At 39.7% G+C, this 24,306-nt stretch overlaps 1 protein-coding gene across 1 annotated transcript; it reads right to left on the bottom strand.

The window, feature by feature from the left end:
* Window positions 1-1,456: 1,456 nt before the first annotated feature.
* Window positions 1,457-23,847, bottom strand: THBS1 (thrombospondin 1). Its single transcript, XM_070756622.1, has 22 exons — window positions 23,774-23,847; window positions 22,969-23,063; window positions 20,499-21,073; window positions 19,881-19,956; window positions 19,484-19,671; window positions 18,201-18,311; window positions 16,529-16,622; window positions 15,585-15,758; window positions 14,387-14,563; window positions 14,023-14,196; window positions 12,818-12,945; window positions 12,571-12,723; window positions 11,954-12,172; window positions 11,119-11,226; window positions 10,230-10,389; window positions 9,568-9,686; window positions 8,664-8,898; window positions 7,324-7,551; window positions 5,882-6,153; window positions 5,435-5,532; window positions 4,594-4,733; window positions 1,457-3,901 (listed from the first exon to the last, which is right to left on the bottom strand). Exons 2-22 carry the CDS (start codon window positions 23,033-23,035, stop codon window positions 3,897-3,899), a joined length of 3,501 nt encoding a protein of 1,166 aa, XP_070612723.1. The 5' UTR covers window positions 23,036-23,063; window positions 23,774-23,847; the 3' UTR covers window positions 1,457-3,896.
* Between the last annotated feature and the right edge of the window lie 459 nt (window positions 23,848-24,306).

Raw genomic sequence — 24,306 nt, 5'->3', positions numbered from 1 at the left:
AAAAGCTTCCTATTGGGATGGTATTTTGCACACCATCAAAGCCTTATTTTGGTATACAAAATACCATCCAAAGAGGAAGCATTTGCTGTTTCTGCTGTAACATTTAGTACTCATATAATGATAAATCTTCCTTGCTTTGTGGAAAGTTGTTTCATGGGCATAAAGACAGATCCTGTGTGATATAGTGGTTAAGATATTGGTCTTGTAGCGGGGAGGCACAGGTTCAAGCCCACGTCCCGCCATGGAAATAAATAAGTATTTCTACATAGACTCCTCACCTTGACCCTGATATGTAGAAAACATGGATTCCGACAAAAATTAAATACTGATTTATTCTTTTTGCCATTTAAAAAACCCCGAATAGATTTCCTTTGTCGTTGATAAAGTTTTTTCCCCCTTGGTAATTTCTTTTGCAAATCAAATTTCTATTTTCTAACCATTTTTTAAAAATAGTGATTGAATTGCTTGGAGTAAGTAATCAGAAAAAATTGAAGACCAGAACAGTAATGAACCTGTAGGAATCCATAGTCTATGGAGAGGGACGGCATACAAATCTAAATAATAATAATAATAATAATAATAATAATAATAATAATAATAATAACAACAACAACAACAATAATAATAATAATAATTTGTTTTTAGAAATATGCAAGCCATTCTGTGTACAAGATGTTCCATGTTTCTCTGCACAGGTCATTTTGGGTGATGTTCTGCCAGAACTGAAATTCAAGTTTCAAAAGTTTTGTTCCATTTGCAGAACAGAATTGAACCATTTTGCCCTGGGCCTCGACTAAAACATACCTGTTCCAGGTTAACATACTGGAATCAGGGAAAGCGTGGAAAAAAGCCAAAAATGCAGCAACTGGGATGGCTGAAGAGAGGGTAGAAGACTGGGAAAATTACAGTTCAGGAGAACGAGAGAGATGGAAAGTCATTTTCATTATTACTCATTTCTTAGCTGCTTCATGGTTAGATTGCAGCATGGGCCTTATGTGGTGCTGCCCTTGAAGATCTTTGGAGCTATAGTTGATCCAGAATTTAGTGCATGGGTAATTATGGTCACACCACAATATGCCCATGTAAACTTGTATCGTCGCAAGCTACACTCTCCCCAAGTTGGTTTCTGGAAACAATTCAAGATGCTGGTGATCATCTATGTTTTTTATGGCATAAAACAGGACAAACTCTCTCCCTCCTGGATTGGTTATCATGCTCCAAGTGTAATCAATTAAGTAATGGAATCCAGAAAGTATTGTTTCTTTGTTGTTGTGTTCACCCTACTACTCCTGAGATCAATATAAATAGGACTCTATATTAAATTATTTTGGCTAATTGAAGGTTACAAACAAGCAAATAAACAGGATAGTTTCCATATGGATGGAAGAAGAATTGAACTGGAATAACTCCTTTTTTTTGTTTTAATGAAAATAGGAAGAAAAATATGAAGCAACAGTTAAAAGTTGTAAATATAAACTTTGAAATTTTTATTTCATGTACATGGGAAATTTTATCACACAATTTACATCTTTTAAAACTGTAAAATGGTTAAAATGTGTACAAAATATGCTCATTCTTTGAAAAAAGTATTTACTAATAGAAAATTAACACTACTGGGGAGGAAAATAAAATTATTCTTCAGTTCAGTGTGCAAATGAAATATAAAAATAGAAACACTACAGCCCTATAGGTAGCATTTCCTGATAATTTATTTAAATAGAACATCTACACAAACAGGAGATTAACTATTCCAACAGTTATGAAAAAAAATAATTTATACAAATTCAAGGAATAGAATACAAGATGTCAGAGAGAAAAAAAAATCTAACAGAATATGATAAATTGTTCTCAGCACTGTTCCAATGCTGTTTTCTTACTGGGAATATGAATTATGACTATATACAACTTGCGATATATATTTTTTTATTTAGAAAAAAAATCATCCTTCTAATTCTACAGTAGCTTTAAATTTTGTAAGACATTTAAACTCTGTTTGATCCAAAGGTTTTTTCCCCCTTTCATTTTTCAGTCAAACAACAATGAGGTAATATTTGTACATTTTAAAAAATTGCCTTTGACATTCTTTGTTTTAATGTAACAGGTTCGTAGAGAAAGTGAAGCTAGTCTTACACTACAAGCAATCTTCAAATGATGTTCCAAACACCCCACCTCCCATGCAAGGTGTCTTCTGTAGTCCACACTGGTGAGAAAATTGGGTATTCTGTTGGAATGAAATGATGGTCTTTTTCCTCCATATCCTCCAAACAGATCTTCTCTTTTTAATTTAGCATATGGACCAACAGGAATGTATCATGATCTTAACCAGCAGTATTATAAAGGTTATAAGGCCAACACCTGAATACCTCCTGTGCAAATAACATAGGTCAAAGGATTGTGACCTACGGTAATTTGAAGCTATTCCATTTTTTTTCTTGACCAACAGGGACAGTCAACAGGTATACATTGTCTGCTTTGGCAATACAACAATAAGTAGCCTGCTTGGTTACTTAGTCAGCTGTTTTGCACAGAGGATGAAAACACACTGAGAACAATTCCTACCCTATTGTTCTACATTGCTTAGGGGGAACTTACTCTTTGCGATCTAAAATAGTATTAAAAGTAACTATCAAAATTCATTTAGAACAATAAATAACCTTTATTTACAATCTTTCTGTCATAGAAAAATGTAGCAAAATGGATAGTCTTGACGCATTGTTTCCATTTTAATCTACAGTCCTTTGTTAATCGGAACAGGCAAGATAGGTAAAAAATAAATATTTTGCATTTATTTTATCTACAGAGGTCTTCCACAAAAACAATTTTTGGAACATTTTTTTTTTTAAAAAAAACCCTCACCCTTGCATTTTATAGAACAGAATTTTAAATTTAAACGCACTCGTCACTCATTGTGCATTTGAAACTTTCATAAAAATGTTTAAAAAGTTATCGAAGGCCACCACAAGTGCTAAATTGAGATGAAAGTGCTTTTTGACACTTTTAACATTGTTGCTGGATCTGCATGAGAACCAGGTTGCGGATGCAGAAGAACAGGAAATCTTGCGTTACCCATATGTTCCTCGCCCTTCATTCCCCCCCCCCCCCGATCAACCTACTTCAAACAAATGTGCCATGATTGTTGTTTCATTTGCCCCATTGTAGATTTTTTTAAAATGTTATTAATATTGCATGTAGCTAGTTAGCAAGTATAACTTGCAAGTATTTTCCTACACAATTAAGCGAAGTAGGCTCTATTTGTGGAAACAGAACTAAGGTATAATCTTAGGTGTGAGCATAAAGTGATCCATACTGCTGAATTAATTGGGGCTTATGCCTGAGCAAATGTGCACTGGACAATGATCCAGGGCAGTATGCAACAATTCATCCAATTTACCTTGACATAAACCCTAGGAAGCATAGTTCTCTTTTAGAAAGTGAGGCGCACTCAAACCTAACTCAAACCTTCTTCCCTTCCTTCTTCTATAGGTTGGAACCTCTAGTTTAATTTTTAAGTAGTCCACATAAAGATACCCTTGTTGCAAAAGTGCTGATCCATTGGACCTCCAGTTAAAAAGAGGCAGTGACAATGCCCAGCTACTACAAACATCTTTCTCAAAGAAATGTCTATTCATTTCTGAAGCGGAGGAATGTTCTTCTTCCTGAAAGACATGTTTCTTCCGTGCTAGCAGAGGTCAGATGGGAAGAGTTGCAAATTTCTCTCTCTCTCAAAAGCATTCTCTTGAAACAGGTCACGGAGTCTGACTCTCACGAAGGCAGGAAGAGAGGAATGAGCAAAAAACAAAACACAACACAACAAATGGTCCCCCAAGGTTCCTAGAAAGGTTCAGAAGGTGCAATACCAGCATTTTGAATCTCTATAATTAACTGCCTTCCAATCATTAATCTGCAAAAAAAGAGAGAGAGACATTAAGCAATTACAATTAGAGATAAATTTATAGAATAGTAATCAACATACAAAATCAAGACCTAACTGTACTGGTACTTCTGGGGTGGGTTCTAATTTACCTCTCCACCAGTTTGCTTCCTCACACACCATGCACTTTCCGTGCAAGCACATGTGCAGTGCCGAAAATTCACAATTTTTTAAAAATAAGCCAAAAAACAAGATGGTGGCAGAAACTCTGCTTCTGCACATGCGCAGAAGATTTTTTTTTTTAATTCCCCCTGCCAACAAATATTCCAAAAAGAAGATGGCAGAACCGGCTTTGTGATGTCACCAGCGGTTTGCTACTTGTTCTATAGAACTGGCGCGAACTGGGAGGTACCCACCTCTGTTGTACTTATACAAAAGGTGGGGTTATTTCAAGGGAAGATATGCCAGAGACAGTTACAAGCCTACTAATGCTCTAACGAAAGCAATTGCCCAATTCAGATATCTGTAATTCAGATAGTTATTTATTTTAAATCATCTTAAATTTAAGATATTTTCCCCATCCAGCAAAAAAGAAAACTATTTGCAAACACATTTCTTATTTATATTTATGAAGTGTGATCTAATACTACTAAAATTAAGTTTATAAAGATATATTAAATACTTCATTATATTAATTCTAACAAAACAAGATATGTTCTTACCTTTGCACTCATATTTTAGATCAGAGAAGAATATCATTTCCTGAGAGAAGACAAACAGTCCTAAGCGACCACCCGCATAGGTTTTGTCATAGAGAGGGCCAGAGTCAGCCATGACTTTCTTTCCTTCATACATTACCACTCTGTAAGGAAGAGCAATGATAATTAATCTTTAGCATGAAATAACCTACAGTACTTACACTGTAATCTTGAGTAAGCCTTTCCCCAAAGATATAAATTGTTCAAAGTACAGTGATACCTCGTCTTACAAACGCCTCATCATACAAACTTTTCGAGATACAAACCCGGGGTTTAAGATTTTTTTGCCTCTTCTTACAAACTATTTTCACCTTACAAACCCACTGCCACCGCTGGGATGCCCCACCTTCGGACTTCCATTGCCAGCGACGCGCCCGTTTTTGTGCTGCTGGGATTCCCCTGAAGCTCCCCTCCATGGGAAACCCCACCTCCGGACTTCTGTGTTTTTGTGATTCTGCAGGGGAATCCCAGCAGCGCAAAAACGGGCGCTTCGCTGGCAATGGAAGTCCGGAGGTGGGGTTTCCCAGCAAGGGGAGCCTCAGCGAAATTGCAGCATCGCAAAAACACAGAGGTCCGGAGGTGGGGTTTCCCATGGAGGGGAGCTTCAGGGGAATCCCAGCAGCACAAAAACGGGCGCTTCGGCTGGCAAAAGGGGTGAATTTTGGGCTTGCACACATTAATTGCTTTTCCATTGATTCCTATGGGAAACATTGTTTCGTCTTACAAACTTTTCACCTTAAGAACCTCGTCCCAGAACCAATTAAGTTTGTAAGACAAGGTATCACTGTATATCGGTGATGCTTACCTTATGAAGCCAGTTTTTGGCCTGTGAACCAGACGCCATCTATAAGCAGTGAAGTCTTTCCAGCCTATTTGACGAGGGTCGTGCCACAGAGTCTTTACCTGAAAGATAAATGTAAGGATGAATTGTGCATTGCAATTACATTTATATAAGTCCTGCAGATAAAACATAAGCTCTTGGCAGGTACAGAAGACTTTTCTTTTTTAAAAAAAGTTTGTTATGCTTAAAATATTTTAAGATGCCCTGTTTTCCCCCAAATAAGACATCCTCTGATAATAAGCCTAATCGGGCTTTTGAGTGCATGGCAATAAGGTGAAGCACTTATTTCGGGGTTCAAAAAAATATAAGACAAGGTCTTATTTTCGGGGAAGCATGGTAGCTATGTTTTACATTAGTGTAAAAGGTCAAATTTTTTGGCAAATGATATTAATAATAGAAATGATCTATTACCTGTCCAATAGTATTTCCAGTATGCCACAAGGCATTACGAAGGTGTACTCCAGGACCTGTGGTAGAATTTACCACTTTGATAGAAAGACCCGAATATCCTTGAGCTTTGGTTGGCTGTGATTCCCAATATGTTTGGGTAACCTGCTTCCACATGACCACATAAAAACGGCTGCTGGATTGATACCCAAATACAAAGCCAGCATAGTCATCGTCTCTTTCCGTGTTAATGAAGAAAGTACCACTGAAGTCAACAGCATTAAATTCATCAAAACCTGGGAAAAAGAAAAATAAGTAACTATTAGCTTTCAGATCGATGTCAATTCATGCTTTAAAAGCCATTCTCTGTAAGATTTCATTAAACAAATTTTTATGCCTCCCTCCCCCTCCCCCCTCTGTCTTTAAAATTAGTTTAGACTCAAAACTTCTGTCTTTAAAATTAGTTTAGACTCAAAACTTCTGTCTTTAAAATTAGTTTAGACTCAAAACCCCTCTATCTTTAAAATTAGTTTAGACTCAAAACCCCTCTGTCTTTAAAATTAGTTTAGACTCAAAACTTCTAATCAAAACATATATTTTCTGGATGATTATGTTTTTCCTGTCACTATTTGCCCTGTCAAAATATTCTTAGACAATGAATTGAAATTAAATAGAATTAGAACTACAATTCACGATTGCATCTTCAATCATGATTTATATCCATTGCATTGTGCAATGCTGCATCTTTCCAGCAAAAGCGAATAGGCATATTGAAAGAGCTTTTGTATGTATATTCAGATGTTCTGTTATGCAGACATTTTATTGGATAAGGCATAAAGGAGCTTAAGCAACATTGTTGTTGTTTAATTTCCTGAAATCAATGTTTTTATCCTTGCCCTCTTTTTTTCAGTGCCTGACCATTCCAAAAACGGAACAGCTGGCATTTCTAAGAACGCTTTATGAAAAACATTTTTTTAAAATTAAAATTTTAAAACAATTGTAAACATGGTGATGAGGTGAACAAATGTGAATATGAGGGTGAAGAATATCTATATCCTTATACCTTATATATATCCCTATATCCTTATATCCTTATAGGGGTGAAATGCTCCCAGTTTGCTCATGCCTGTCAATCACTGGAGAGCTGGTAGCGATGGCAGCATGAGGCTCTGCCCATCTGCCTGGATGCCGCCATTTGAGTTCTTTTACCCTCTGCGAACGCACAGAATGCTTTGCGCATGTGAAAAGGGTAAAATAACACAATTGGCGGTGTCTGAATGGGTGGGCGGAGCCTTGAACTGCCTTTGCAGCTGGCTCTCTGACGACCGACAGGCCTGAGCAAACCAGGAGCATTTCATTCCTGCCTTAGACAACAATATGGTATTTGTTGACCAGAAGATGATGATTCTCAGTGGATGTGTGTGCAAACACACACAAATAAAAGAAGCCAAAACCTTTATGCTCACCAATAGCAAGTCCAGGATCACAGTTGACAGTCTGAACCAGTTCTTTGCCTTTGTGACGAACAATCCAGTTGGGATCAATTTGAGACGTTCCCTTTGGATCCAAGGGAATCATCTGGAATCGCCGGAAGTCTGTCTCACTTATCTGAACATTCTCAGGGCAGACGTCATCAATGTCTTTCACATTATCATTGTCAAAATCATCTTTGCATGCATCTCCCCGCCCATCACCTGACAAAAAAGAGAGGAATAAGGGATGAGTTCAGAAAGAAAGAAATGAACATCAGAGCCAAACATGGTATATTTTAGACTTCCAGTAGCAGATAGCTTGAGCAATTATACATAGGAAGCAGTTCAAGAATTAGTTAAGTGGCTGGAATTCTTAGCAACTAATTTTTAAATAACAGCAACTTTTAAATGTTTATACAAGAGGACCTGTTTAAACATGTCCTTAAAACCTGCCGATATTCCCTGATCCTGAGCTACCATATGCCCTTTGGAAGATATTTAGAGCCCTACATGGTTTAAGATTAGATTATCTATGGGACCATCTCTTGCCTCATGTATCCCAGCGGTCAGTTAGGGCTCACAGAGTTGGCCTTCTCCAGGTCCCATCAGTCAAACAATGCCAGCTGGCAGGCCCTAGCGGAAGAGCCTTCTCTGTGGTGGCTCTGGCCCTCTGGAATCAACTGCCCCCGGAGAGTCACATTGCTCCCACCTTCCTGGTTTTTTGGAAGTTGCCGAAGACACATGGTTGCTGACAGGCTTGGGGCTGATGAACATTCTGCACCTGCCTATGTTGTGACTGAGATATGTATGAATGTGAATGAATGGTTTTAAGATAGGGTTTTTAAGGTTGTTATTTTAGTATGTTTAAAGGATTTTAGATTTTTAATTGATCCATTTTACTTTGGTTTCTACAATGTGATGTCTTGTATTTATTCCTATGTTGTAAGCCACCCTGAGTCTTCGGAGAAGGGTGGACTAGAAATTGAAATAATAAATAAGTAAATAAAAATAATCAAATTTCAGTTGTTAAATTGATTGTTTTTTCTCTAGGCTTCATTTATATATTTTTTTAGATGTAGAGAAAAGCATGTATGCCTGTATGTATATATGCACTCTGTGTGAGTACAGTTTGCCACTCAAGAGATATACAAATTGGAGTAACTTAACATTTTAACAAACAAACAACCAACCAACAGGGAGTCAAAGGAACGTTGCACTTGAAGAAAAACAACATGTTCATATTAATGCTTGGTATTAAACCACTTTGAAGACTTCATTACATGTCTAAATGTTATGCCGCCTCTTTCTGATTTAATGCAAATTATCTTTCTTACCATCTGAATCAACTTGGTCGGGGTTGGGAACCAATCTGCAATTGTCTCTGTCATCAGGAATACCATCATTGTCATCATCGTGGTCACAGGCATCCCCTTTCCCATCTTTGTCATGGTCAGCTTGGTTCGCATTGGGCACATAAGGACAGTTATCGAGATTATTCTGGTGGCCATCTTCATCAATGTCCTGGTTGTCATCACACTTATCCCCTATGCGATCAGAGTCTGAATCCATCTGAAAGCAAAATGTGGGAACATTGGTCAGGGCAAAGATTTAGAAACCCTGGAAGATAGCCTCTTGAAATAGGAGGCCATCCAGAGGTCTCTTTTGGGACCGAGACTCCAATGGTCATATTGAACCCTTCATTTTATTAGCTTGTGGAGAAGCAGTTTTTGCACGTATGGGCCTTTCACTTTACTAAAGCGAACAGAGATAAATATGTCTAGTAACATACTAAGTTTGGAATTATTGGGAACTTTAGCTCTGTGTAGGATTCACCTTCAGTTAGTGAATGATAATCTCTTGTTTTGGAGAAGGGCGGCATAGAAATCTGATAAATAAATAAAGTCAAACTTTGCTGTGGCTTCTATTATCTGTAGTGCGTTTTTAAAGTTGGTAGCAACCGTAATGTTTCTACCTTTCTAAAATATAGCCAGATGATGTTTAGATATAGAAGGCTATGTTGAATAAACCATATAAAAAACAACCGGTGTTCAGTTTTCGCCACCACATAAAATAAATTCTCTGAAACAGATATAGACATAATCAATTGTAGTGCTTAAAGTGGTACATTATTTTGGAAACCAATAGGGTATCCTTTCTTGATTAGTTGACACACATTACAGAGCTGTTCATGGCATTCTATAAATTAGAAGATTAAAAAAATATTTCATTTAAACTGACCTGGTCTGGATTATGCGCCATTGGGCAGTTGTCACACTGATCTCCAACACCATCCAAATCTGAATCTATTTGATCCACATTGTACACATATTGGCAGTTGTCTCTTTCATTAAGAATGCCTAGAAATGCAGAGGAACCCATTCAGGTATCTTTAATGGTAAATGTATAGCAGCAATTAAGATAAAACGGTTCATAGAAGCCAAAATCATAGCCTATCACTTTAGGCATCTAACACTAACAGAACTAACATTTCAATTAACTGTTCAATGGCAGCACATCTTATAGTTTAAGTTATCTGCAACCCAAATAGGATGCAGTATGAAATTAAATCTGCTTCTCAAGAAGCTGCCACATATGACATAAAATAAGCAGATGAAAAACATAGGATGTTATTAGAATATGCAATGGTAAAAGTACCTCCAAAATGGCAGGGGTATAACTTAGTTTCTCTAGTTTTCATTTATTTATTTGAAATGTTTGGTATATTGTATGCTGCCCCGAGTCTACGGAGAGGGGCGGCATACAAATCTAATACAAATCTAATAAATAAATATCCAGGCCATCATTAAGAGTAGAACTTGCTCAAAGGCAGACTGTCTATCTTGAGATGACCTGGACAGTCATGCCATAATAGAAGAAAAGAAGAAGTAACCAAACTTTACCATCTCCATCAATATCCACAGCACAGGCATCGCCTTCTCCATTTTGGTCTGTGTCTATCTGAAGAGGATTATGGTTGTATGGGCAATTATCACAGCGATCACCAACATCATCCCTATCATAGTCATACTGTTGTGGATTGTAATGGAATGGACAGTTGTCCTGCAGAAAGAACATTTAAACGTCTTGTTAAATTATGCTGATATTTGCACAGGCAGTGCCATGAATAACTTATTCAGTACATTAAGTAGAGTGGGAAGCAGTAAAGGGCTACCAAATTTTTTTCCATCACACTGTGGGTGAGGCTTATGCAGGATGCCCTGCATTTTCTTTCAACATCTTTCAGTGCAAATTGGGTGCTCTTGGGTGGAACTCCATTTTTGCTACCCCACTGAGTCCCTGTCCCCCTCATCCAGGCAGCAGCCCACCCCTGGTGGGTAGTAAAGGTATGTTGCGAGGATTATTTCTGCCACATAAAATAAAGGTGAGCAGTAATAAATATTATATAAGCAATGCAGCATCCATATTTTATTGCAAAAGTGATATTTAAAAATAAATAAATAAATTTTTAGCTACAAGTTAGTTAACTATTTCAAATGGCTGCTACCTTTCAATCTCGTATCATGAATTCAATCTCCTCTTTCTGTGTTTTACATTAGTGGTGGGGAGGGACAGTATAGTGGTGGGCAAACCTGTCATTTTACTATGAACAGAGTTGGAATGGACAAGGATTTTTGTTTCATATTTTCCTTTTTCTTCCACTGACTGCATTATTAATCCATTCCAAGAGGATATACATGCAATTTTCTTTTGCTCTTTGGCTATCACTGATATGGACATTGTCTATACTACAGAGGAACATGATTTTTTTTTAAAAAAAATGAAACTTGCCCTATCGTCAGGAATGTTGTCATTGTCATCGTCATCATCACAGGCATCACCAATTCCATCATCATCATAATCTTCTTGTCCAGAATTGGGAAGTTTAGGGCAATTATCCTGCAGGGAGAGATACAGAACATGTCTTTAATTTCACACAAAGTAGTGCTCAGATTACAAAGGCAGAACCTGTCTTGGCGACTCTTTAATTTAGAGCAGTGTCAGCACCACAATAACCATGAACTTTGAACAACAAGAAGAAATAATTATTCTGAAACACTTATGCTTGCCCAAAATAAGCATTTTTAAAACAACAACAACAGTATGTGAGTTATGATTAATCAGTTATGTCCATGGCAACTAATTTATTTAAATGTACTACACTGCATCAGAAATATGCCCACCATCAGATTTTCATAATGTTGTGCCCTTTTGTGCTATCTCCTTTAGGGGATATTATTTTCCCAAGAATTATTTTGCATCACAAAATTTGGAAAAATGGCCTGTCATAAGTTCATTTAAGAAGTATTAATTCAATAAGTTCATACAAAAATACTAACCAAACCACTTTTCTCCAGTATTAGCAATAGTATTTAGACTTATATAATGCTTTTACAGCCCTCTCTAAGCAGTTTAAGAATGAGCATATTGTCAACTATCTGGGTCCTCAATTTAGCCCACCCCTTGGAAGGATGGAAGGCTGAGTCAACCTTGAGCCGGTGGTGAGATTTGAACTGCTGCACTACAGCTAGCAGTTAGCTGAAGAAGCCTGCAGTGCTGCACTCTAACCACTGTGCCACTCCGGCTCCAAAGGATGGAATGACATATAATGATGAAATAGACTTACCTTAGTACAGTGGTAAGTAGCATTGGCAACACACAGAAGATCCTCATTTGGCCATCCATCTAAGTCAGTGTCTTCTCCACAGATAACTCCATTGCCGGCATATCCTGGTTTGCATTCGCAGCGATACATTGGGTCACTGAAGTGTCCAAGGTAGATGCACTTGGCGTACTTGTTGCAGGTGTGAGTTCCATCCGCACATGGATTACGTGGCTTGCACACCTAAAAGAGAGTTAAGAATACACTTTGCAGGTAGGTCTTTGCCTTGTTCTTCTTTTAATTTTTTCATTGGAGAACCGACACCTGACATTTCTACTGAGTTTTCAAAGCAAGCAAGTGTGGACTTCAGCTCCCAGAATTCCCCAGCCGGCAACGCTGGCAGGGGAATTCTGGGAGTTGAAGTCCACACATCTTCAAAAGCCCAAGGTTGAGCTTGATTCAAACTGAATTTCTTATATGCAACTGGGTGCCTCTGAGCAAAATTACATGGCTGGATGTAATAAAGTAAACTGCTACCTGGTATCTTCTTTAATTATTGGTCATACATGGAAATGAAGGGGCCCTAGATTGAAAAGGGACAGAAGTTTCATAAACAGGAAACATCTCTATTTTGACGGTACCTGTTTGTTTGTCATTGCATCTTCCACACCCACACCAAAGGGCTGTGTTCCAGTGAAGCGAGAGGGACAAGGCTGGCAGTGATAACCAGGTACAGTATTCTCACATCTGTGAACTCCACCAAGTACGAAGCATGTATCTGGGACCTCTTGGCACTGAAATATGGAGATGTGGGAAAAAGGTTTGGCCATGGATTCATTTGCAAACGTCTCGAACATTGATTATATGAATGCATGCAAATTAACTTACTTCATCGATATCTTTGCAACTAATTCCATTTCCTTGATAGCCAGCAGGGCATGGACCACATTTCCAGGAACCATCGTGGAAACTAGTGCATTTGGATCCCGCAAAACAAGGATTAGACAGACATCCATCTAAAAATGGCAAGAAAATTGGCACAAATCAACTTTTATTTTCTTGGCTTTTCTCGTCATTAGAACGAGGTGGCTACCTTAAAAATATCTGATAGAATATCAGGAGTAGCAACAAGATTACGGAAGTATAGTCTAAAATTAAGAGGTACAAGAAACAATGAATATGTTTGGAAAATAAGCTATAGTGATTAATTTGGAAGAAAATTGAAAATTAAAGGTGGTAGGCCCAGGTGACAAAAATAGAAGGCAAGAGGAAGTAGAAAGGAAGGGGAGAGAGGAGGAGGGATATAGGAAAGAGGGAGAGATGGAGAAAGAAAATAGATGGAAGAGAGGGAGATGGGGATGGGAGTACAGTTCCCTCGCTTTTCGCGGGGGATGCGTTCTGAGACTGCCCGCGAAAGTTGAATTTCCGCGAAGTAGAGATGTGGAAGTAAATACACTATTTTTGGCTATGAACAGTATCACAAGCTTTTCCTTAACACTTTAAACCCCTAAAGTGCAATGTTCCTTTCCCTTAGCAACCATTCAGATTATTACTCACCATGTTTATTTATTAAAGTTTATTAAAAAAAATATTTATTAAAGGCAGACAAAAGTTTGGCGATGACATATGATGTCATCGGGTGGGAAAAACTGTGGTATAGGGAAAACCCCCGCAAAGTATTTTTTAATTAATATTTTTGAAAAACCATGGTATAGACTTTCCGCGAAGTTCGAACCCGCGAAAATCGAGGGAACACTGTAGTGTGAAATATGGAAGGAAAACGGATGGAAGATAAAAGTACAAAAGGCACAAATTTAGGATATGGCATTTTGGACAGAAATGTATAATTATGTAGGCTTTCATATTATGATATATGTATGGATATTTATGTAAAGTTGGTGAAAAAATAAAAAAAGTATTAAAAAAAAGATTATGGAAGTCATAATGCAGTCATTTTGCCAAAATACTTCACATTTCTTTGTTATGAAATTTAGGCTGTTGCATTCTCTACTTTGCCATACTTTTCTGAAAATGACACAGCACTGTTACAGATTGATAGCTGCTTGATAGTTCACGATGGGCTCATGACTCACCGATTGGGCAATCCTGCTTGTTGCACATCTGAGTGGCTGTTGCATCACCAATGCAATCTTTCCCTTCAAATTTGGGCTCCGGGTTATTGCAGAGACGGCTGCGTTTCTGAATGCCTCCTCCACAGGTAATTGGACAGGCATCCCAAGGTGACCATGGTCCCCAGTTCCCATTAACTGGAAAAAAAATTGAATATTTCTGTACCTTGGAACTGAAGGGGGAAATGCCATTGGTATTAGAAATTCAGGTTGATTTAGGTGATATTTTTTGACCAAGTTTTAATAATTCCTGTTCTCAGTCTCCGGTGATGAATATTAAAATACTACCATGTTTCTCGTACAAAACCATTTTAAGCAGGGAACTTACTTGGGCATGGGTTTTTCTGGCAAGGCATGTTGTCGCGTGCTTCTCCTTCACATGGTTTGCCTCCCATCTGAGGAAGTGGAGAATTGCACAGTCGGATTCGCGTGATCAACCCGGTTCCACAAGTAACAGAGCAGGAAGACCAAGGAGACCAATGGCTCCAAGCACCATTTTGTCTGACTGTAAGCAGAAAAATGTAGCTTAGTGAGTATCAAATCGATTAGGAAATGACCATACTGTGAGATCTTTGGAACTCGTTGAGTTTGATTATGGGTAGCACTGATAATATTACCTAGTTGGGTAATGAAATGTCTGCAAGAAAAGAACCAAATTCAGAGAGCACCAATGAATCCACAGCTCAACATCACCTACAAATGTTCTCTTCTATTAATTATCACACTGCAAAAATATATAGATATTGCTGTCCACTTGAATAAAAAAAAATCATTTTTATAGGGAGTATAGTGGCATCTCTAACTAAGAACGCCTCTACTTATGAACTTTTCTAGATAAGAACGGGGTGTTCAATTTTTTTTTGCCTTTTCTCAAGAACCATTTTCTACTTACAAACCTGAGCCTCCGAAACTGTAACCGGAAAAGGCAGGGAGAAGCCTCCGTGGGGTCTCTCTAGGAATCTCCTGGGAGGAAACAGGGCCAGAAAAGGCAGGGAGACGCCTCTGTGGGGCCTCTCTAGGAATCTCTTAGGATGAAACAGAGCCAGAAAAGGCAGGGAGAAGCCTCCGTAGGGTCTCTCTAACAATCTCCCAGGAGGAAACAGGGCTGGAAAAGGTGGAGAGAGGCCTCTGTGGGGCCTCTCTAGGAATCTCCTAGGAGGAAACAGGGCCAGAAAAGGCGGGGAGAAGCCTCCATGGAGCCTCTCTAGAAATCTCCTGGAAGGAAACAGGGCCTCCACCCTCCCTATGGTTTCCCCAATCACACACATTATTTGCTATTACATTGATTCCTATGGGAAAAATTGCTTCTTCTTACAAACTTTTCTACTTAAGAACCTGGTCACGGAACGAATTAAGTTCATAAGTAGAGGTGCCACTACATTGTTGCTTTAATCATCCTAAATCCTATTACAAGTGAATGTTTTACACCAAACGGAAGTAAATCAGTGTTTCCTCATATTAAGTATGGAAGGACAGAGTAAGAATAGATAGAATGTATCTACACTGTAAAGAATTTGAATGCTTACATCTCTTATCACATTCTTGCATGTTACATATCCGTGTTTGCACTGAGGAGCCTTCACAAAGATGGTTGATTCTGTCACAGGAACGACCTCTCTGCTGAATCCCATTGCCGCAGGTTGTAGAGCAAGTGGTCCACTCAGACCAGGGAGACCAAGAGTCATCTGCGGAATCGCTTGCTGTAAAAAGAAGAAAAATAAATATAATAAATACTTAATAAAATAAAAGTAGCCACCATTCTTAGAAGTTACCTCAATAGGGAGCAGAGATTGCCAAAATAATATAGTGACAGTTTCTATATTGCTCTGTAAATTTCCATTTACTCTGACCTTTTATAACCAAACTATCCAAATTACATGTGAATGTTTATAAGAAATATTCAGAATCAGATTATTAAGGTCTCGGGTAACATATTTTGGAGATTTATGGGACACCTAGTACTCACCCAGGAAAAGAAAATAAACACAAATATTCATGCTACCAGTTCCTGAAATCTCCCAAGGGATATGGAAAAAATTAAGATTTTGCTTTGCTTTCCTCAAACTATGAAACATAACTCGGAATAAACTCGTGGGAGTTTCATCATTCTTAGAAATCTGTATTCTCCTGTATGCTCTCCTGACTGGACCTGTAGTTCTTTCTCAATTTTATTTGACTTTTAATTTTCACCTAATTCAACTTACTTTGACACAAGCCATCTATCTGCAAACTGGAAAAAAAAGATTGCTATTGTGTCCTTAGTTCAAAATTTAATATTTATAGCTGATCCTAAATGTAGCGGTAATTTCAGAGATGTCTGCATTAGTTTCAGAATTTCTGGATAGAAACTCTCATATATATATATACCTTTTGAGGTAAATTATACCTCCTGGGTACAGGCATTAAAAATGCAAAATCAGACAAACAAACTGAATCATATCAAATAAGTTAAGGGGAAGTAGTTACTTACGCCAACATCGTGGGCAGCATTCACCATCAGGAACTGTGGCATTGGAACAAGGCATGAGAGGGCAAGATACTTTATGGCACATTATAGCAGAATTCTAAACAGGGGGGAAAAACCTCATATTAAAAAAATCCCACATAAATCTGATATTTTGTTTCCCAATGCCTTAATACTCTACTACAACCAGTCATACTCCATTGTGCAAAGTATTTTCCCCCCAACAGCTGTTTAACATTTAGAAAGGAGAAACTATAATTAGTATGGAAGAAGAGAGAGAGAAAATAAACCCATCTTCTTTCCAACTGGAAGTAGTAAGGATACTTTAGGGATTGACTTTAAAGCAACCTATGTCACCAGGTTAGTAATCATGAAGCCAGAAATAGACTTCAAACGTTACAATCAGGACTGATTTTTAGTCCTGATTGTAAGTTTTGAGCCTATTTTTGACTTTCAGTCCCATTAAGCTGAATGCAATTTTAATCAGTGTGCAGATGACTGCTGTCTGGAATCTGAACAATGGGTAATTTGGCTTTTGGTGGATTATACTGAAGCTTTTGAAGTCAAAGAAAACCAAAGAATATGAAGTCCTTCAATGATTTGCAATCCTTATTTATTTTGGTATCCCTTTGTTCATTTAATCAGCAGCTACTACCCAATCTTGTTGAGTAGCTTTCCAGATCTTGTCTCGTTAAACTAATAAAAATGCTCAAAGTTGCCATCTTGGTTATTCATCTGAATTTTATTTGATCATTACAGTCATTGGTAGAATGGATTTAGGAAAGTTGGCTCCACATTCAAACAAATCCATGTTGTAGCTTGATGTGTATTTTTCATCTTATGCCAAGAAAACAAAACAAATGACTGAGCAAAAGGAGGAATGATAACTTTTGCCAACTCTGTTCTTTAAAGGATAATAGACAACATGTTTTGTAGCTTTAGGGGATAACATAAACAAAGGCTGAATTAGATGTCAGTAGTATAAAGAAAATCACAGAAGCTTTAGCAAATACAACTGTCTCACACTGTCAAAAAGGCAGCTCTGATTAGGAAGCAAGCTTAGTAGAATATTCTACTAAGCATATAGATCAGGGGTGGGCAATTAATTTTGCCATGGGGCCGCATGAGAAATTGGGATGTTTTTTGAGGGCCGGACCCTTGCCTGACCTAAACACCAAGACCCACTCTACAGACCCCTAATTGTTTGCTTTACGGCAGCATGGTGTACCACCGTCACTGCGCTGGAGTGTTTGTGTGGTTTCTGTGCTCGGCCGCTCTTGGTAGGAGGTTGGGGTCCGTTCCAGTGCGAGGATGAAAGAGCTTACCGTGTCTGCCGGGATCCCTCCAGTTCCTGCTTTCTTCATGATTCATCAGGAAAGCAGGAACCAGACGAATCCCGGCAGATGCGGTGAGCTCTTTCATCCTCACACTGGAGCGGACTCCGATCTCCGCGGACCGGTCACAAATAGCGGGCGGGCCGGATGCAGCCTGCGGGCTGCCCCTTGCCCAGGTCTGATATAGATGGTGGCAGGTTTAATTTGAAAAGAATGGATTCAAACTTTCTTGTAAAGATAGTAATAGATATTTGGGTCACCAATTTCTGTGCCTGGGTTACATTTTGCATAATGTAGATCCATGATAAATCCTTTGCTGATGGGTTAGTTTTAAGGAATCTTACCTGGCAGGTACATGTGGTACATGTGTCGGTGGTCCATTCAGCTGTATTTTCATAGACAACATCATTGTGGAAACATACTCCTTCCTTTTTATCATGTTTGCCGATAAATTCCTTTATATCAGACATAAAAGGAATGGATAATAATAAAGATTTATAAATCAGTCTGAATCTGACAGAGCAAGAAAATTCCTTTTACACTGATTACTTAGAAAGGATTACACTTCCAGGTTAAATGCTATAGTTCTTCATACCCACATAGTATTTTAAACGATGTAATTGAAATAATACATTTATTTTTCGCCCAAGCAGGAGACCCTACATCTGCCCTCTACCTAGGATTGAACTCACAACCTCCTGATTGTGAGGCAAGAGCTCCACCTCGGGGCCACAGCAGTTGGATTTCGACCACTTGAGGAAGCTTCAGGGGAAGCTGGACTATATACAGAGGCAAGCTTTAGCCAGTTTTCTAGGACCATAGTTATTAGAGAGTTTAAGAAAAATACTGCAAATGACTATAGATATACCTCAGTTTATGACCATAATTGAACAATTATGGTCATAATTGTGATAGTTGTTATGTGGGTCATCTTGTGACAGTACCCAATTTTATGACTTTAAACAAATGCTGTGTTTGATAAGTAAACCCATTGTTTGCTATGGGATGTTTTTTTTTTAAATCTGGAAATTGGAAGTAAATACCAGTTTCCAGCAAAAAAGCGCCGCATTGCAGTCATGTGACCATGTCAACAATCATGCATGCAGGCCAATTGCCAAGCATTCAAAATGTGATCATATGAATATGTGGGGCCAGCTGGCCATTGGAACTTCAAATCTGGGTTGTAACTAGCTTTTTGAATGGTTGCTGAGCAACTGGTTATAAGCAGAGGATTACATGTAAAGCAGGATATATCTTCTTTTAGGTCAGTTGCAAAAACAGTTCATATTAGACACTGGCTAAATTTAGTGTAATGCTATATTGGCTTTGATTTAATATAATTAGGTGACGCTAAACATATTTAATTCAGCATACTACAATACAGATCAAATCATGGCTTAACATGTATGAAGCATTTCTAGGTTGGCGGCTGAGAAGAAAGAAACATAGCTTTCTTCTTATGCACAAACATTGCCCAGGCTGGTCACTTAAAAATATTTCTTCCTTACAGTACTGTAAGTGAATGTCTGTTTCCCATCATTTTGGAATGGAAAATAGCTTGCGTTTATGAGTCAGGGAGTCCTTAGGAGGCTTTTGATTATTTCTTGAGTATTTAATATCCACTTACCTTACCGTTGACAGATTTTTGAACTTCTATTACCAGGGCACGCAGGCTTTGCAATTCTATAAACATTTTGGTTAGATCGTCACAAGTAAAGCCACAGATGTCCTTGGTTTTCTGGCCAATGTAGTTGGTGCGAATGGCTGAACGGGAGCCATTCATGGGATTGTCTAATTTAATAAATGTTCCAGTAGCTAAAGAAACAATTAAAACACATACAGATTATATACAGAAACGCTGCCAAAACTGACAGAATTCAGCTTAAACACAAGTAAGGAAATATTTCCTTAAAATATGGTGATCTGCATTTCATTTTTATGTCTAAACTCATCCATCTCACGTAAACAGATACCTTATAATCAATACAGGCCAATACATTTGAAGAAAAAGGTTTCTAACTTACAGCTCTCACAGCCTTTATTCCTCAGGATGGTTTCCAGTGAAGTTCCAAACACAAACCGTACATTCTGCATCATTCCCTGAAAACATAAAGATTGAAAAAAATCCATCACTATTGCCAGGGGAATTCTCGATGCATATTCATCATATACGTGTCAATTTATGTTTAAACTCTCACATTGTTTTTGCCTATAATCTATTAGTCAGCTTGGGTTAGGAGTGACCTATATTTAATTCAGCCTGTGTAAGAATGTTCATACCTATATTTAAAGATGTTATTGTTTTCATTTGTAATGCAAGCGTAAACTTTGCTGGCCAGAATTCTCATTCGTTGATAATAAGTCAGTCTTTCACTTCCTTTTCATATCAACAAGGATGAAATCTTAACTGTGCCTAATTTTTTAACAGAAAACTCAAATTCAATTTAAAGCTTACACCATTGGACATACATATTAATATTCCAAGGGTCATTTAAATCCCCATTGCTGTGGAGAGTAAGTCAATAATGAACAGTCAGGGGAAAAAGTTTTACTTTCTTGGAACTATTTTGTTTTTCAAACTGGCAAATCAAATTGGCTTCCTTGAATTGGACTCTTGAATCTGTTATAAGAAAGTTCCTTACTTGGAAGTTGTCGTTAACTCCTCCTTTAGCAATACGGAGTCTGGCTCTGTTGAACAGATCCCGAGTGAAGATGTCTTGAATAGAAATTTCCAGCTCCACATTTTTCATTTTGTCACAGCCCACAACGAGTTGAGCCCGATCCTCTTGCACAAAGAGGGTGATGCTACTCCATCGTGCAAGGGGCAACTTCACCCCCTCCACTGACACCAAACTTTGGTTACCTTCATCAGGAAAGACACTCAGGTCCAAAGTTTTTGCCCTGCCATTTAGCACCAACTTGAAAATATAGCCAGAATTGTCTTTGCGTTCCACAGCCAGTATGGTGCTGGCATCCTTCTTTATCGGGCGAAGATTAGCTAACAAAATGAAGCCCTTCTCGGCTTGGATGGAATAAAGGATGTCTTGAAATTTGTCATCAGGAACTGCAGGGATACGGTTAGCATCATCTATGCGGTAGGCAGGGCTGGAAGTCTCTAGTCCTTTGGTCGGATGCACCCCCCGTCCTTTGTGGGTACCCTTGCGGGCCAAGCCAGTTAACTCAAAGAAATCGAAAACACTGTTATCGTCACTAGTCTCTGTCAAGATAAAGGAGAGGAAGGGAGAGACAGAGAGATGGTTATGTTGGGCAGGGACAGGTCTAAAGAGCTCCCACTGCTGTTATTTTTTTTTCCAATTCTTAAGATTTTATTTAAAGTTGAGAAATTCATAATGATTCCAGCTTTCCTACCCTATATATTGCACCCTGTGAACTCCTTGCTATAATCAAGAAGCAAAGAAACCCAATAGTTGAGAATAGTTTTCCCCAAATGTATAGTTCAACTCTGTTAAAATAAATTTATAGAGAAAACATAGCATCTAAATAGCTGCCACTGCTGTTATTATTGGACTCTCTCTCTTTTGTTGATAACTGGAGGAGCCTCAAGAAATATATGCTGCCAAAAGTTATAGAGAAAAGGATTTAGATCTTACAGCAATTTCCAATTACAGCTTGGGTTCTGCTGCAGCAAAGCAATAGAGGCAAGCTGCAAAATGCTTGGTTTCCCATACATGTTTCCCAGTTTTTCCTGGTTGAATGAGCCAAAGAGGATAAAAGAAGGGCGATTGGCCAAACGACAATAGAAATCAAAAGTCCCGAATTTTTCCTGCCTTTCCCCTTGTCGCCTCCAGGGGCTATGAAGATGCAAAGTGGAGGGCAAGGCAAAGACATAAGACTCCCAAGTAATGATCCAGGCTGTCAGAGGGACAAACCCAAAAGAGGGAGCCCAAAGCAATCGAGAAAGCCAGCTCTGCCCCCCAAAAGAAGCAGAGCCAAACAACAGGGGGATCAGTAAAGCTTCAGGGCAGCTAGGTGGGAGAGATAAATAGCATTGGTAGCTTCTGGCTCAACCTAGATGCCTTGGACCACCTGAAGCATCAGGGATCTGGCTGAGGGTAATGACCCCTCCTTTCCATTATGGAATCCGGGAGCTGGGCTTACCTCTTTTTACTTTATAAATAAACTACCATACAGAACTATGACACCCCGTCGCCCCGCTCCTTTGCTGTGCTGCCTGGTCTGGCTCAGAGCGTCCTTGGCGTGGTGCCCTAGCCCCAAGCGGAGGCAGATGCCAAGATCAATAGTCCTCTCGGAGCCAGAAGCAAAATGCCTGGAGCCCACCAACCCTTCTCAAATATCAAGCCACAAGCAGTCTGTGCTCCCCTCCTCTGGCAGAGGAGCCCCTCAAGCCAAGAGAAGTGGGACAAGTGATTGCCCACCATCCCTTAGCACAGACAGCTTTCCATCCCTGGCTGATGTCAGTCCCTGCCTTGTAAGCAAAGTGGCTTAGGCAGTGCAGTCTTCCAGGGGAACAGAGACTGTCTTTTCAACCCTGTACTCTCTCGGCTGGGTTGGTCTGCAACTCCTTGGCAGTTATCCCCAGAAAACAAGGAGAGATATAAAAATCCAGGCACCAGGTTAGAGAGAGGTGTAACTGAATCTTCAGAGAGGGGCGGCATACAAGTCTAATAAATTATTATTATCATCATCATCATCATCATCATCATCATCATCATCATCATCTAGAGCAATACCATGTATGTACTGCTTCACAGTGCTTTACAGCCCTCTCTAAACATTTTATAGAGAGTAAGCATATTTTCCCCAACAATCGGGGTCCTCAATTGGGTACCCACTGCATTGTTCTGTTTGAAGCCTGGTTTGGAATCCGGATGAGGGTTCTCTAGACTAGAGCAGTGTTTCCCAACCTTGGCAACATGAAGATATGCTGGCTGGGGAATTCTGGGAGTTGAAGTCCAAATATCTTCAAGTTGCCAAGGTTGGGAAACACTGCCATAGATGACTTTCTCCCTTCTCTCCCTCCAAACTACATCCCGAATTTGAGCCTCCCAATTCAGAGCAGCCTCCCTATTTTACCCGCGACGTCTCTCCCTGCCCCCCTCCCCGCCACTCCGCGATCCCACAATCTTTTACCTGGAATCCAGTTGGTTGCGCAGGCTCCAAGCATCAGAAGGAGAAAGAGACAACCAGGTAGCTCCATGGCAGGAACTTCGCCCCAAGGGGAAAACCTTCAAAGCAAGACCACATACCGTCACCGGTCAATTCGACGACCTCGGGACTATCGCCCTCGTACCTCTCCCTCTCAACCCCAAGCAAGCCGCCCCGAAGGGGAGAGAAGAAGAAGAAGTCCGCAAGCTAGGAAGGAGACGGCGCGATGGGAAGAAGAAAGGGGGAGAAATGGTAACTACGGACCAAAACCTCGAGCGAGCCAGGTAGAAGAAGGAAGGGAAAGAATGGGAAGGAAGGAAGGTGGGGAAAATGGGAAGGAAGGAAGGAAAGAAAGAAGGAAGGGAAAGAATGGGAAGGAAAGAAGGGATGAATGAATGACTGAATGGATGGAACGAAGAAAGAAAGGAAGGAAAAGAATGGGAAGGAAGGAAGGTGGGGAAAATGGGAAGGAAGGAAGGAAAGAAAGAAGGAAGGAAGGAAGGAAGGAAGGGAAAGAATGGGAAGGAAAGAAAGAAGCAAATAAGAAAGGAAGGGAAAGAATAGGAATGAAGGAAGGAAAAAAGGGAGGAAGGGAAAGAATGAGAAGGAAGGAAAAAAGGAAGGAAAAAAGGAAGGAAGGGAAAGAATGGGAAGGAAGAAGAAAGGAAGAAGGAAAAAAAGGAAGGAATGGAAAAGAAGGAAGGAAGAGCGCTGAAGCTTTTCTCTAAGTATCTTGATTGTCTTTTCCAAGCAAAGTTGTAGGAGGGGGGGGGGAGTCTCCAGGACTTACTTTTTTGTAGGAAGCGGCAAAGGATCCCCCCAGAATCAGATCCTCTCGGAGAGCAAATGTGATTGTATAGAACTCCGTACAAAAAATCCTTCCCCGGCTTTTCTTGGGCGTTCTTGCAAAGTTTCCCCAAGCGCGGGTCGAAACACCTCAGTTCGGTTCCACCCGTTCGAGAGGCGAGTAAGCGTCCTTCGGCGGTCCTGGGAGCAGCCTGAGAAGCGCGAGGGACCTTCGCCTGCCCGGAGGACCGAAAACGGATCAAGAGGAGCTGGCTCCTCCCCCTGTGGATCTCCTCCCGGTGATCACCCGCGCCGTTTGCAACTGAGCGGCGGCAGGAGTTCCCCTCGCCTTTAAAGAGGTCGGACGCTCGCACCCCCGAAACTCCGCCAGCCAATCAGCGGCGGCCGGACAGGAAGCGGGCTGGAACGGATCCCATTCACTCGCAACGAGGCGAGACGCACAGGCATGCGCGCACCCGGGCAAGCCGCCCCCCCTCCATACCAAAGTGCAGTCCGGGAGAAGTCAGTGATGCGCGG

This window comes from Erythrolamprus reginae, chromosome 1 (assembly GCF_031021105.1).
Source record: "Erythrolamprus reginae isolate rEryReg1 chromosome 1, rEryReg1.hap1, whole genome shotgun sequence".
Lineage (NCBI taxonomy): Eukaryota > Metazoa > Chordata > Lepidosauria > Squamata > Dipsadidae > Erythrolamprus > Erythrolamprus reginae.
The sequence above is the reverse complement of the archived record's forward strand: the minus strand, read 5'-3'. Positions and strand labels throughout refer to the sequence as shown.